This window comes from Leptinotarsa decemlineata, unplaced genomic scaffold (genome assembly GCF_025532065.1).
Source record: "Leptinotarsa decemlineata unplaced genomic scaffold, Ldec_3_MD MMD2_tig00001621_RagTag_RagTag, whole genome shotgun sequence".
In the NCBI taxonomy this organism is placed as follows: Eukaryota; Metazoa; Arthropoda; class Insecta; order Coleoptera; family Chrysomelidae; genus Leptinotarsa; species Leptinotarsa decemlineata.
Window position 1 is genome coordinate 3,245,368 of NW_027412566.1, and position 15,329 is coordinate 3,260,696.

At 35.7% G+C, this 15,329-nt stretch overlaps 1 protein-coding gene across 4 annotated transcripts; it reads right to left on the bottom strand.

The window, feature by feature from the left end:
* Positions 1-590: 590 nt before the first annotated feature.
* Positions 591-14,095, bottom strand: LOC111510502 (DDB1- and CUL4-associated factor 8). 4 transcript variants are annotated; one of them, XM_023166428.2, is made up of 8 exons: positions 13,979-14,095; positions 13,582-13,847; positions 12,769-13,276; positions 11,170-11,342; positions 7,576-7,744; positions 7,221-7,520; positions 3,126-3,356; positions 591-3,054 (listed from the first exon to the last, which is right to left on the bottom strand). In XM_023166428.2, the coding sequence occupies exons 2-8, from the start codon at positions 13,830-13,832 to the stop codon at positions 2,893-2,895; spliced, it is 1,794 nt and encodes a 597-aa protein (XP_023022196.1). In that variant the 5' UTR covers positions 13,833-13,847; positions 13,979-14,095; the 3' UTR covers positions 591-2,892. The 4 variants fall into 4 exon arrangements, with proteins under 4 accessions (XP_023022196.1, XP_074032294.1, XP_023022197.1 ...); XM_074176193.1 differs by having other exon boundaries at positions 13,582-13,910; positions 13,979-13,993; XM_023166429.2 differs by lacking the exon at positions 13,979-14,095 and adding an exon at positions 13,912-13,935.
* Positions 14,096-15,329: the final 1,234 nt, after the last annotated feature.

Consider the following 15,329-nt stretch of genomic DNA (forward strand, 5'->3'; position numbering starts at 1 on the left):
GGCTGAGGTAATACCTCGAAGCCGGTCTATAGGTAATCTACTTGAATAATGTTAGCATGTTCCTGCTGCTGAATGAACGAGAAATATCTGTGGGACTAGCCTCTGTGAGGAATCTTGGATGAATTTCTGTCGAATATAATTCAACATCCAGCGCGGTATTAGCCGGAGAAGTAGGTGTTTTCCGACAGGCATTTACCAGAACCTATGTTGTAGGTAGTTGGGAGAGACTTATATTTCGAGATTTAATTTCGAAATATTCATTTACTAGAACTAATATGAGTATCTGCATGATTTCTGGTTGGAATTATTGAATACGCTGAGTTAATGATGAGTAGTAGTTTTTCTTTGTGAAAAATACTTTGAATATACGCAATAACTCATCGTTATTTTGTATATCAAGCGACGGGCGCTTGATATACAAAAAATATGGCACAAAGCGCCCACGCGGGCGCCATCTGCCCGTGAATAGATCAAGCAATAGTGTTGATAATGCTGTCAAATACAGATCCCGAGCTTGAGAGTTACAAACAAACGAACTTACATACATACAGAGGAAGCTAATGAAAGCGTGTTAAAAAAAACCCTTTACCAGTATAAAAAACTCAAATTTAATTTCTAGTTCATTATAATAAACATAATTTATATTTTTTTAAACTATCTTTTTGCTTTATAAATATAAACTATGTAACATAAAACAAATAGGACTATAACGATAAATAAATGGAGATAAAACTGATCATTGCTAAACAAAACTGATTTTCTCAATCCAAATCAAGCACTGTCCTCAATCACCAGTAATGCAACACTATTCTAGACGCGCGTTTCACCAACCAAGTTTGTGTCTTCAGGAGACGAAGAAAAATAATTCCAAACTCTTCGAGAAAAGTGCTGCCGTTCTGATGTTTGAGAAAAGTGTTCAATTTGGATTTACTCTACGCCAGACTCAAGTTTTATCTTTTTATTGATGAAGTTCACTTGGTGTAGTTGGCACTGAATTATATCAAATAAAATAGAGATCTTAGAACATTGTTTTTCTATAAAATAATTTGATAATCCTGAAAAGATTATCAAATTGAAGTAGTTCCCAACTAGTTAGTAACTCCGCTGAGTTTACGAGTCGTAATTTACAAAAAATAAATCTCAAGTTTCTGCATTGGCAGAAGTTTGAAGCATTTTTCTCTCGACCCGAAGGAAATTTCCAGAGAAAGCTTGATGTAGCTTAAAACGGGTTGCAAAAGCTGTGGAAACTAACTATTCCGCTTCAGCATTTGAGAACACAATCATGGGAAAGTGATTAAGATTCTGCGACATCCAAACGCTTTGTAAAAAATCACATTTGAAAATTGGAGTTTGGTGTTTACTCAATACTCACATAATGTTGAAACTGATGAGCGTACAATAACGAAGATGTTTTAAAAGTTCTTGCTCAGTCAAAAGCATTTCAGGGGTCATTCGACGTTCAATGCTGACTGTAATCTACAGATTTCAGCATTTAGGACGAAGAAACCTGGTAGCGACAAATCTGGTGACAGTGGCCGCCTTCGATACTGTCCCTTCTCCCAATCTAGCGTAGTAGTAACAATTGATTTGAATTAACCAGTACAGTGCTCCTTTCCCTTAAGTTTCGATTTAGACCGACGAAAACACAGGCAGCATTGAATGGCCTCCTCCACGTTCACCAGATTTGTAGCCCCTTGATTTGTTTGTGGGTAATGTTGAAAAGATTATCTTCAGACACAACAACGCCTGTAGAAGATTTGCTTTAAAGTTTTGTAGATAAGTGCCGTCGAATCATTTTGAAAATGCTCTGAAATGTCGGACAAATCTTGTGAAATGTGGTCCCAATCCAGCGCTGTACTAACAATTGATTTGAATCAACAGTACAGTGCTCCTTTCCATTATGTTTCAATTTATACCAACGAAAACACAGACAGCATCGAATGGCCTCCTCCACGTTCACCAGATTTGTAGCCCCTTGATTTGTGTGTGAGTAATGTTGAAAAGATTATCTTCAGACACAACAGCGCCTGTAGAAGATTTGTTTTAAAGTTTTGTAGATAAGTGCTGTCGAATCATTTTGGAAATGCTTTGAAATGTCGGACAAATCTTGTGAAATGTGGTTCCAATCCATCACCGTACTAACAATTGATTTGAATCAACAGTACAGTGCTCCTTTCCATTATGTTTCAATTTATACCAACGAAAACACAGACAGCATCAAATGGCCTCCTCCACACCCACCAGATTTGTAGCCCCTTGAAACATTTATTACGCTAAGTAGTAAGTGAACACCTAAACATATTCAAATTTTCAAACGTGATTTTTTATGGAGTTAATAGTCAAAACTTAATAAATTCGAATGCTGCTTGAAGAAAATTTCAAGGTCTCTGAAATAACATTTTACTTTACTATTCGGGTCATTATTTAGGGGTGATGGTTACTCCTGCTTGGGGGTAGAAGTCTGAATTCATATTTTTATGAGAAACAGGCAGTCACTTTACCAGTTTGATGATGATAATAATAATAAAGACTATGAGAATATTTGAGTAACTATCAATGACACTTCTTTCAATCAAGTCGAGGGCAGGCAATTCTTTAAAACAGATTGAAAATGAAATGTTGCCAAACTGAATGACAATTGGAAAAAGCTAACGATCTCCAACAACGAACCTTTCTCTATCTGCCAGGCAATCGAAGTGTCTTTCCAGAAAAAAAACAATTTGGACAATTTTGCTTTATCGATAACAACTTTAATATCTAACTTGTTTCGCTTCAGAAGAATTTTGCAAAATACAACTCGAACGACCTTTCACCACACCAGTCTCTGTAAATCTCAGTTACTTCCTGTTAACTATCTTGTGACGGAATACTTCTATTCAGACGGTGACCGCATTAAGAAGGCACACAACCTGTGGGGTCGTCGATATCATCATCGTTGGAATGATCGTCCGACGAGAGCACAGAATTACTGGAAGTTTCATTGTCGTCGTCATCGTCGTCGTCGACAGGAGCACCGGAGCGGGAAAAAACGTTTGGCTCGTCAGCGACGTTCACCTGTGAACAAAAAATTAATCGTAACACCATTAAAACTCCATCAACAACTACTGAAGGGAAAATGTACTCACCCTCGGTCTATTGACTTGCCTCAAATGTCTCCACAGCATAAAGAGCATCTGAGTTTCGTTCGTGTTGGATGTTGGCAAGTTCACACGAGATCTGATATTGTCCTTGACCGTTAAAGCCAAATTTGTCATATCGGGAGCTTCCTCACGAGAAGGCACCCAAACTTTGATATCCCAATCGAGGCCGCTGGTGCAAATGAAGGGTAGTTGTGGATGAGGTTCCAAACAATTCACCTGAAGAAATGAATGATAATCAATTGGAATTTTTCAACTGGTCAAAAGAATAGCAAATGAAGGAAACCTTCATTCGACTCTACCTGTTAAAGAAAACCTCAAAACTCATTCTAGTTTGTTTACATTTCAGAAACAACTATATTCTATTCAGTATAGTTTAAAAACAAGCACAATAACACCACCGCCCAACACAACAGTACAAAAAAAAAATAGGTTTGATATGAGTAGTTCATAATATGCTTTCCAGTTTTTGTCTATATAGAGTCCAATTATTGAGAACACTCAAAAATATAAAGTTGAATTGTGGTTCCTGCCCAGAAATTTAAGTTGGCCAAACGGAGAGGAGCTTTTCCTAGAGAATAAAAGAACACAAGTAGTTTCTTGAACGGAAAGACCAATTCCACATTCCCAAATATTTGAGTTGGCCAAACAGGGAAAAGCTTTTCCTAGAGGATGAAAGAACACAGGAATGGTTTCTTGAATGGAAAGACCAATTCCACATTCCCAAATATTTGAGTTGGCCAAACGGGGAGAAGCTTTTCCTAGAGAATGAAAGAACACAGGAATGGTTTCTTGAATCCATGACTATGAAGTATTTGGAACGTTTTTGAAGCAGCCGTCAATGATAGATAGATAGACATATACTTAATTGTCCAAGAAAATACATCTTATTGACAAGGCTTGTTAAAAAATCTGGTATATATAGCACCGGACCTGAATCCCATCGAGCATGTGTGGGACATGCTTCAACGAAGAATTACTCCGCATATGAGGAACATTCACACAACGTTTCAATTGAGAGAGCTTTTAATCGCTGAATGGGCAAATGTAATTCAACAAGACATTGACAATCTCATTTTGTCGATGCACGATAGATGTAGGGCCGTAATAAACCAGCGTGGAGGCCATACTTTGTACTGATTCCAATTTTTTTTTGTATTATGATTTTTTTTCGGGGTGCCAAAGAAGAGCCATATTTTTTTTTTAGTTTTACTTATATGCGCACTCATTATTTTTGACCATTTAATAAATTTTGTTGTAAGTTACATTCGTTTAATAATCACCAGTCAACTTTTTTTTCCCTAAAGCGATCTAAAAAAAATATTGCCATTTTTAAAAATATCCCTAGACTTTTCCGATGTATGCTGGGTTTTCTTTGTCCGACGCATGGTTTTAGCTCAAAAAATTAAAAATCGCTTACTTAAGGATAAATTCCTTAAAAATCTGATGCGGTATCGTGCATCGACTGAAAGTAAACTAAGAGATCAGATTTGTTGCAAAATAATTGAGGATCTAAAAGGTATTTGTTTGTTGTCACATGCACTGTTCTCAATTAAAATTACGTCATAATGCAGCACCGCTTAATAATTTTTGAAAACATAAATTTAGTTATCCTGGAATAAATGACGTGTAGCAGAATTTATTTACTGCACCTCTTGGAAATATGGAGTTTGTCGATATGTGATTTCTTTCAAAGATTAAAAGCAGAAAAAACAGCGTACCCACCATAGCAATAAAAAACGAATTCTCTGTATGTACAAACGTCAGTAGCTAATATTGATGTTGGTTTAAAGTAAGGTGTTGGTGTTAAAAACTGTCACAGCGCGTTTTGATTGATTTTGAAGTGTTATTGAAGTTATTTTGGTAGTCCGCTGTTTTTCTGAATATCAGTAAATATGATAAATTATACGAATGCGGAAATGGCGCAAATGCATTACATATATGGCCTTACCGATGGTAATGCAACAGAAACCAAGCGCATATATCAGAAAAGATATCCTAATCGTGCCTTACCAGATAGCCGAACCTTTTCAAATATTCATCGTCGACTTGGGGAAACTGGTAGTTTCAAGAAAGGGACTCCGGAAGGTAGACCTCGTGTAGTAAGAACTCCTGAAATTGAGGAAGCGGTGCTGCAAGAAATTGAGGAACATCCTGAGACGAGTACGAGGAAGATCGCTAGAACTCTAGATATTTGTCATCAAATTGTTTGGCGTATTTTGGTTGATTTTTTGTTATACCCATACCATATTTCAAGAGTGCAGGCATTACTCCCCAGAGATTTTCCACAGCGTGTAAACTTCAGTCAGTGGTATCTACAAAGTATTGCACTAAATCCGCAGTTTGAGACACAAATTTTGTTCACAGATGAAGCAAATTTTTCTCGGAATGCCATTCAAAATTTCCATAACAATCATGTGTGGGCTGAAGAAAATCCCCATGCAATAACCGAAACCCATTTCCAACACCAAATTTCGGTTAATGTATGGACAGGAATTATAGTTGATCATCTAATAGGCCCATTTTTTCTACCAGGACGCCTTGATGGTCGTTCTTATTTACACTTTCTCGAAGAAGACTTACCTGGGTTATTGGAAGATGTGCCACTTGCGTTAAGGAATCGAATATGGTACATGCACGATGGCGCCCCTGCTCATTTCAGTGTAATTGTCCGAAACCATTTAAATACAGTTTATCCTAATTGTTGGATAGGTCGCGGAGGACCTCAGATCCCCCGATCTCAACAGTTTAGATTTTTTTTATGGGGGTCACCTTAAAACTCTTGTGAATAAAACTCCCGTTGATACTTTAGAAGATTTAAGAGAGCGAACAGTTGCCTCGTGTGAAACTATACAAAATACGCTGGGAATATTTGAACGGGTGCGTAGAAGGGCGGAAGCATGCATACTAAGTGCAGGTGGCCACTTCCAACAATTTTTATAATCAGTTTTGGTATTATTACTAATTAACAAATTAGTGCTATTCGTTTAGACTTACTGTCACAAAATAAAATAAAACTAGTTTTTGTGAAACATTTATTTTTTTGCAGATTATGTTTTCAAATATTATTAGGGAATTGGTAATGCGTTATGGAGCAATTTTCAGATTCTCATTCATTTTAGAATTGATCTAATTTCTTAATTTGCTTTCTGTCGATTTTTATTTTTTTGAGTGAAAATCATGCGTCGGACAAAGAAATATCAGGAGATCAAATTTTCTCAAAAATAAATGAGGATTTCAAAAATGATTTTATTTTGAAAAGAAAGCATTGGCGTAGTACTTTTTCCCCAAAAATATTCAATGCGAAACCCGTAGGGATGCCACTGTTTGAAAAAATACAAATTTGTGTACATCAGAAAATGCGCCTTGAGGTATGGAACATATGTACCAAATATGCCGAAGATGTCTAGAAAATTATCTCAGTTATTATTAAAAAACTGATTATTTTTGAAAACTTTGCCACCCTGTATCTCAAAAGTTAAGGCGTTTAGAACATACGTCCATAGGAAGTTTTTTTCTTAAAATGGGTCTAAGAATGACCTCCTTAAATATTAGCATGTGTTTAAGGAACACCCTGTATATTGACGTGTTAGATTATTGAATTTCTCAAATACTATTGATAGACTGTCTGAATGTCAACATGAATTCACATAAAATAGAAGCACTAACACTGCCTAATGCCAGTTAATTATTGAAGTCTCAAAAGCACTCAACAAAAAACTCGCAGCGCTAGGGCTGTTCATAGATTTTTCTAAGGCGTTTGATTGTGTGAATCATGACATCCTCCTATATAAATTAAAAAGATATGGCATCAGAGGTATTGCACTAAAGTGGTTTGTCTCATACCTGAGTGCTAGATATCAACAGGCTAAATGTGACAATTTCGTTTCAAAATCAAGGCTCATAGACATTGGCGTCCCTCAAGGCTCAATTTTGGGACCCACCTTGTTTTTGATTTATGTAAACCTGTAAATGTGAAAATCTAACAATAAAGAGTTACTTGGATAGCAAAACTTGTTATATGTGCCTGAAAAGTTTTGAGATAGGTTTGGATTTGTTAGGTTAGAAAAAAAAAATACTCACGACCCCTCTATCGTCTGCGAGCAACCACTGGACGATGCACTCGGAATTCTTCTCCCAGAAGTAGACGAAGCCGCAATCAGATCCGCTGACGATGAACTCTGATCTGGGTCCGAAGAAATTCACCCCCTTTATGGTGGCGCTGTTCCTGTGCCCTTGGTACTGATGTAGGGAGTCGCCCGGTTCGCAGTTCACGTCGAACAAGTATATATCGTCGTCGTTGTACGAGGCGAGGATTTCGGATCCGTCGTGATTGTACACGGCGCAGGTTACGTGGCATTCGGAAACCCTTTTGCGCAGCGCCTACAACTGAAAGCGTGCAACAAAAAATCGGGCGTTTTCCAACGATTAATCTTACTCTGTTCTTGAAGGGATGGTAAGTGGCCAGAGGGCTGGAGCTGTTCCTTCGATCGTAGGTCCTCACTATTTCGTCTCTGCCGCTGACGCAAAACTCCATGGTCTTCAGCGGGTGGCCATGTATACTGTACAACGGCACTTCCAGTTCATCGTCTTGGACACTGACTATCCTAATGAAACATCAGAAAACCAGATAATTTATTATCCTGATGATACCCATACCAAAACTATGTTTATTGTCTCAATAATAATAATAAACGCGGTTTATTGAATTAACATTTCAATTTTGTTGAACAGAGTGCTGTTTCCTTTTATCAAAATTTGTTAAAATAATATCAGCTGAAATATTTCAATACCAACCAAGTAAGTTATTATGCAAAGACCCTCTCCTTCGATAAAAAAAAATTGAGGTTATGTTACATTACGATGACAAACTATCATTGTTTCTGAGTTACAGTATGTTTTTCGAGAGTGTGCATTTTTGAAAAGTTGCTGTAATTTTTTTCCTGTCAAAAATGTCTTGTTTCTACGAAAACATTTCCAGGGCATTTTATTACGTAGAATTCAATGGTGTAAAACATTTTTTTTCCGATGAGATATCAATAGTTATTGATGAAAAATATTTTTTTTAATGATCCAACTAGATCCAAATCTTCCTCGACTTATCTGCTCCACAATAGAATGAGGATTTTGTTGTGCCCAAGTATAAGAATTGTAGAGGTTGGAAATGCCGGCACTCCTCATACAAGCTTCGTCTGTCAAATACAGTTCAACAAAAAATCATGCACTTGGTTACAACTTTCCAGGAACCACTGGCAAAAAGCCGTGAGGTGTTCAAAATCCCCTGGTCTGAGTTGATGAACTGTATGGCTTGAATATTTGTGTTTTCAAAATCCTCCTAACGTTAGTTCTTGGTAGGCATGTTGATATTTTCAAATTTTTCGATGACGTTTTTGATGTTTTTGTATTCTGAAGAACAATAAAATTAGCTTTTTTATTTATGAAGACACACTGAATGCAGAGAGATATCTCCAAATATTAAGGACGACTGTAACCGATTTTCTTGAAAATTTGCCTTCAGAGGAATATAGGAATTCGTGGTTTCAACTGGACGGAGCGCCGGCTCATTCCACCCAGGAAGTTTCCAGGAAACTTGACGAAATCTTCGACGATCGTTGGTTTAGGCGTTTAGGGTCGTGGGATTGGCCACCGAGATCACCCGATCTCACGCCACTTGACTTTTTTTATGGGGTGTTTTAAAAGAAAGGGTATACAGTACTCCAGTGCCTACCAAAGAAGAATTGCGACGGCGAATGGTGCGGAGTATTGAAGATCTGGATCCCCAGGAAATTGAAAAAGCAACCACAAGTCGCGTACAAAAAAAATTTTGAAGTGTTTAGAATGTAATGGACAACATTTTCAGCATTTATTGTGAAAATGTGATATTTTGTTTACAATTTTGTTATTTTGAATCATCTTATTCTGTTATTGTCTGTACTTTCACATGTTTAGCCCGCAAAATCTTACTTTTTACTTAGAAATGACTGATTTTTGGTACAGTTGTTCCCTGGAAACTTTGAGCCATAGTTAAGGAAATTATTTTGTAACCTTACAAACTTTATCTCGTTCATTGGTGTTAATTCAGGATACATTTGGTTGAATTTTTTACACGTTCTGACAATGATTTGATCACTTTGTTCATGTGTATAATAAATAATTTCATAAGAACTTCGTTTGAATAATCGATATTTGCATTCATTTTGGAAGATGATTCCAAATACCGTCGATAACTCTTTGTAAATTACTTATAAAAGTAACCGAACTGCTATAAGCTTGATAATTCCACTGTTACCTAAATCTAAATTCTAAAAAAAATAATGTTTCTAGAAGAAGCGACTTTATTGAGAAAACTTGACGATTTAGGTATAGGGACATGATATATCATCTTGAAGCATTTTTCACCATCTTTCAATTTACCGAGTAATATATAGGGGGTTTTCATTTGAAAAAATGAACTTTTGACTACTTTTATGCACAATGGAAATAATAGTAATTTTAGCACGCCCTGTATGATATGGAGTCGATTTCTTGGTGTTATTTGAATATTTCAAGTTTGTCCAAACCATCATCTTAATATCAACTTTTCATGAATTGAGAGTACTGATGTACTTAATTTCAATTAAGGCTATGTTTTGGACCATATTTAGCACAATTTATTTTTTATTTCGAAAACAGATATAGGTATAGGACATTATTAACAAAAAAGTATTAAAATACCAGAGCGATTCCAAAAATGTATTAATATACGGGGTGTTCCATTTAAAAAATATAATTGCTAGGACTTTTTGATAGAAAATATTTTAGATCGATAGAACAGGTAATTAATTGTGAGAGGTGAAATTTTCAGAAAAATCATGCTTTGCGTTTTCCACCTAACCTACCATCGACTGTGAGTCACGCTGTATAATGTTGTAATTTAGAAGTAACTCTCAGTTATGCTTGAAGAAGCTATTGTATAGCGTAACACGTGTCGTGGTTTTTGTAAAACCCTTATAGTGAAAATCATACAATAAACTCTATTGATTAGTTGTTTCAATATGGATTTTTATCAAGTATCGGCCAGTTTTATTCAAATATTCCATTTTTCATAATTCATCAGTTTTCATCCAACTAGTTTGAAAATATGAGTTTTCCTTTAAAAGTGTCCAATTTGGCCCACTCTGTACAAGTTTTTAACAGAAGGTCGAGGAAAATGTTGAGAATTTGAAGAAAATAGTTATGGAGAATCGTCGAATCGTTATTAGAGAAGTTGCTGGGGATGTCGACATATCGGTATTTTTTTTAGATATTTTATTTCGAAAAATGAAAATTCACCTTTTTTTAACAGAGCTCACATATTTATACATATAAATAAAAGCAGGAAGAATTCATGAACGAAGCACTCAGAAAATATACAAACCACAGACACATGGTGACACGTGTTTCTGGCTCGTTAGCTGTCATCAGTACGGTATAGCCAAGAACAAGGTTGGGCAAGATTTGGTTGCTGAAGCTGACAAAGTGCAACTGGCTTCTGTTGATGACTCCGTGCATTTGTGTTGACAGCACTTGTGTTGATGACAGCTAATTAGTCAGAAACACTTCTAACATGTGTCTGCGATTTTCATATTTTCTGAGTGCTTCCCACCCATAAGTGTGTATGTGTGTGCGTGCCTATGTCTGTATTTATAGAGGTTTATCTTTTTCTATGATTTGCCTGTGCACAAATTGAATTTTACGTTTTACTTTATTCAAAAGTTTGATTTTATCGTTCCTACATATTATGAAATGTTATGAATAAACACATCCTTGGGTACAAACAAAGGTGTTTCTGTTCAGAGTTCTCAAGCCACACTTTGTTACTTCCGGACATCCAAAAACATCCAAAAGCCTAATGTCAAGTACCAATCTCTACAATTTTAGACAGTTTTCGTTTATTCTATGGCCATTTTCTAAGGCATATCCACATTTATTCAGTGTGAAGCTATTTCTGAAAATCCAGAACTGAATGAGAATGAGAACCGAATTTTGGAATGAATATAACAATTGAACTCACCTTTCTGGTTTGGTTTGTCGAAGATCGTGACTTAGCACTATACTATCTTCACCAGCACTGAGGATAACATGGGGTTGATCTGGTAGAATAGCTAATTTATGACAAGGCCCTTTGTGGCATCCCAATTTCCTATATTCCCTTACTCCTTCAGAAGATATTCTGGCAACTCTGACCTGAATAAAATGAAATTGCATCACTGATCAGCATTTGATCAACTAGTAAATTTTATTAAATCTAAACAAAGACAATCTCTACGCAAAGTCATATTTATATTCTAGACTGTGCAGCAGTTTGTGTTACTTTAATAGTAATAATAATAATATTTATTCACCATTTGCGATATATAGCGTATACATGTTAAGTCAAAAATGATTATTTAAATAAAATGTTGTGGTTCTCTTCATAAAAGGTCTGTTAAAAAAATTCGTTGCATTTTCATTTTCCTCAAAAAAATATTAATTTATTAATCAATTACTATTTTACTCCCTTCGCAGTAGTCTCCCTCAGATATAATACACTGGTGCTAGCATTTTTTCCAATCCAATTTTACTTTATTTTGTTTCTAATTGACTACTCCTATGCATGTTGTGCCAAAAAAAAATATTATTCTTATTACAGCTGCCGGACTCAGTCATGGCCGATGAGAAGCCCCTCCCTCAAAATGTGCAGTAGATGTGTAGAAAGCTGTCATCAGTCTGTTAAATACTCGAGCCGTAAACATCCAATTTCAGACCGTTTTCAGTTAGAGATGGAGTTTGAAATTAAATTGCATAAACATATTTTAATAGCCAAACTGCACATCTTGAGGGAGGGGCTTCTCAACGGTCATGACTTGAGTCCGGCAGCTGTATATTTACTTAGCAGTGCCTATATTTGCAAAAATATGTCTGTAAATCATTAAGAAAATGATGTTCAATTATGGGAAGTAGTGACAGTTATTTTCATTATTTTAATGTTTGTGAGAAATAAAATGTTACTATTAAAAGACGCCCAAGAACATCATGAACATCTAAGCGTAACTTTCATACCTAGTACGCATGACACCTTTGAACGTCATGTTTTTGAAAAATGTATATCAATAATTTGATGGAATCAGTAGAAGTCCCATGAAAATATAAGTCAGCCACCCGATAAAGTGTGCCAAAATTCATCAGCAAGTAGTTGAGGTGTGAACCAAGAAGGAAATGAGAATAGTTTATATTTATGAGTTAGGTACATTTCAATTGATACTGGAACGATAATCATTTATAGGAGACTGATCTGCAATAATAATAGAATTCGTTATAATTTATTGTACTGTTTGTAACCTGAGTAATGATATCGAATGAAAGAGGGTTATGGCAAACTAGCTTAAAAGAGGGGGTCAATAAAAATTGCACAGTCACTTGTGATATATTGAGAAAATCAGATCTAGAAGGAATTGAGCTGTTGGGAACATTATAAGTTGATTTTCCAACAAAATAAAATACATCACACTTTTTCAATCTCTACCAGGTGATACACTTTCTCCAATGCACGTTAAATTATAATTCATAACTAATTACGATGATGATTCATAACTACTACAGCCACTGCAAAAATATAATTTCAAAAATATACCTGGCCATCACGAGCGCAAGAAGCAACATGGAGATCACCACTCAAGTTCAGAAACTTAGTTTGGAAGACATTTACTCTATGTTTGGAATCATACTTCAACAAGTACTTTCCCACTTTCCAGTCCCAGATTATGACCTTCTGGTCATCAGACCCGCTGGCTAAATATTTGCCTTCGGGGTGAAAATTTATACTATTAACACAGCCTTCATGCTCCTCTAATTTATCCATCAGTTCTAGTTTTTCAACACTATATAAGGAACCGTAACAACGCCTTTGAAATAAACTAGAACTCTGTAATTTCGCACTGAATCCTATTTGTCTATTTATCACTTCTGGTATGACGAACCAATTGTGTTTTGGTTTTTCTTTTTCCAACACAGAATATTCCTCATCGTCTACATCTGAATCGTCTGTATCTTCTGGAAAAAGTTCATCACAAAGTTGGAGAAGGTTTCCTTCAGGTGGCTCAGAATCCTCGTCCTGCATCCCGGAGTCTTCAGCCTCACCACTGTAACATTTAGAGAATCAATGTTGGTGACAAATGACCAATTACAAAAGTAAAATGGGCTGCTCACATTTTTCGTAATAACAATGATATTTTCGGAGACGCTTAGAATGATTATGTATGTTGTTTGTATATACCGCTATTGTTTATTATGTATATTTGTTTAAAAATATTTACACTGTCTTGTAAATTGATGTACTTTTGTTAGAGACTACCGCTCTTAGTATTATTAATAATACAAAATCATGTGCTACCCTCCGGCAGTAAAATACACAAAAATATTCCAAACAAGATTGCAAAAAGGATACCTTCTATCTTCCATCAGTTCATCACTGTCCAATCGAGCTCGATAGTTGCGATTCCTAGAATTCGTAGGTCTATTGAAACCACTATCTGTACCAGAACTGGTTGTGTTCACCCTTTCCTGTTGTGTAGTATTACTGGATGAACTAGACGATTCTTCCGCATAGTTCCCTTCGGTTTTCAATCTTTTCTTCTTATCCGGAGTGTTGAACGGTTTTTCTCTTTTACCTTCATCATCAGACATATTTTCATCCATTATTCACCAGGAATTCTAAAAATATATTTACTTGATTGCGCTGAGCAAATTCAATTTGCTCGAGAGCGAATTTCCATACTGTAAAATGTACCACAACAGATTAATAATACACTTATCTAGATGTATTTTTGAAAAAATAAACAAACCATTTACTACTGAATTGGAACGAAGGAACTAAATAAATTACAAGTTACAAGAACGAACATTGTCCGTGGTTTTTAGATTTGTTGACTTTTGACACAGAATAGTAAAAAAAATATTCTTCTCTTTCTTCCTTAATTTAATGGGCTCAGCTTACACAAGTCGGAGCTGTGTGACCAGCTTTCTTCCCATTGTGTAATATGCACTAAAGAAACATTGTTCTGGGAGTGCAGAAGTCTTGTTTCATACAATAATGTTTCGCAATTTCATACATTGCTTGCACGTCATCCAACAGGCGGACATACACAACCGATTAAAACTCTCACTATACAAATATATATAGGCATTGTTTGCTTGCACGTGTTATGGCGGGGTAAACTTCCGTTTTCTGAGCGATGAGAACAGCCTCTACACCCACTTCTACGAGGAAACGGAAAACCAGTAAAGAATTTTGAAATAGAAACATTGCTCATTATTCTGTGATACAACAGAAAAAGTACTAAGTCGAGGTAAAAACTATTATCTTTTTTAAGAATCGCAAAGGGTAAGAATGAGGACCACTATAGACGAGGTCTCGTCAGAGGGCATTGGAGGGCGAGAGGTCACGATGACAGTTCAACATGTAAACATCTATTTAAGTGTCTGAGAGATGGATGTTTAATTTCAGCTTGTTTTAGAAATTTCAAATTCATTTTCAAGGTTTTGGTATACAAATTCGTTGTTGATAACATGCTCCCTAATTGGTCGGGACATCCTTGATTCGTACATAACAATAAAATAAATATCAAAGTTTATCTTTATACATCACAGTTGACTGAGTAATTTCGTTTCAAGTTCAATTTTAACTATTTTTGTGTAACAAACCATAATCATTCTTGAATTTGTGTTCTTTATCATAAAACACAAAATAGCTTTTTGAGTAATCTTTCATTATTGAAAGAATATGACAAATGACAGCAGAGGAGAACTATTTGCATTGAATGTACCGTACAAGTTATGACCAATTGACCAGTTGTTCCTCTCAAAGTTATATTACTTTCTTCGGTTTTCAATATTCATCCATTGTTTATATCCTTTATAGATTTGACGACCTCGTCGAATTCGTCGATACCCGGCTTGATTACCGGCGTAGAGGGCCTTCAGTTCTTTCAATTCATGTTCAACTGATAATTTCATCAGATTGTTCAATTGGTTATTTCATTTGCAGACTTCATTTCGACCACATTTTTGAAAAATGTGAAGAATCGGAATAAAGAAACTGAAAAAATATTATTTCGATCCTGTTTCAATGCACATTTCTAAAGTTCAGATGTTTTTAGTTCAGCTTTTATAATTCGATATTTGAATAAGTATAAC

Coding starts and splice junctions, on each gene's coding strand:
- LOC111510502 (XM_023166428.2), bottom strand. CDS start 13,832: ATGGATGAAAATATGTCTGATGATGAAGGTAAAAGAGAAAAACCGTTC. Junction 7,745..11,169: donor CGACAAACCAAACCAGAAAG/GTGAGTTCAATT, acceptor ATGTTTCATTAG/GATAGTCAGTGTCCAAGACG. Junction 3,055..3,125: donor GGCAAGTCAATAGACCGAGG/GTGAGTACATTT, acceptor TTTTGTTCACAG/GTGAACGTCGCTGACGAGCC.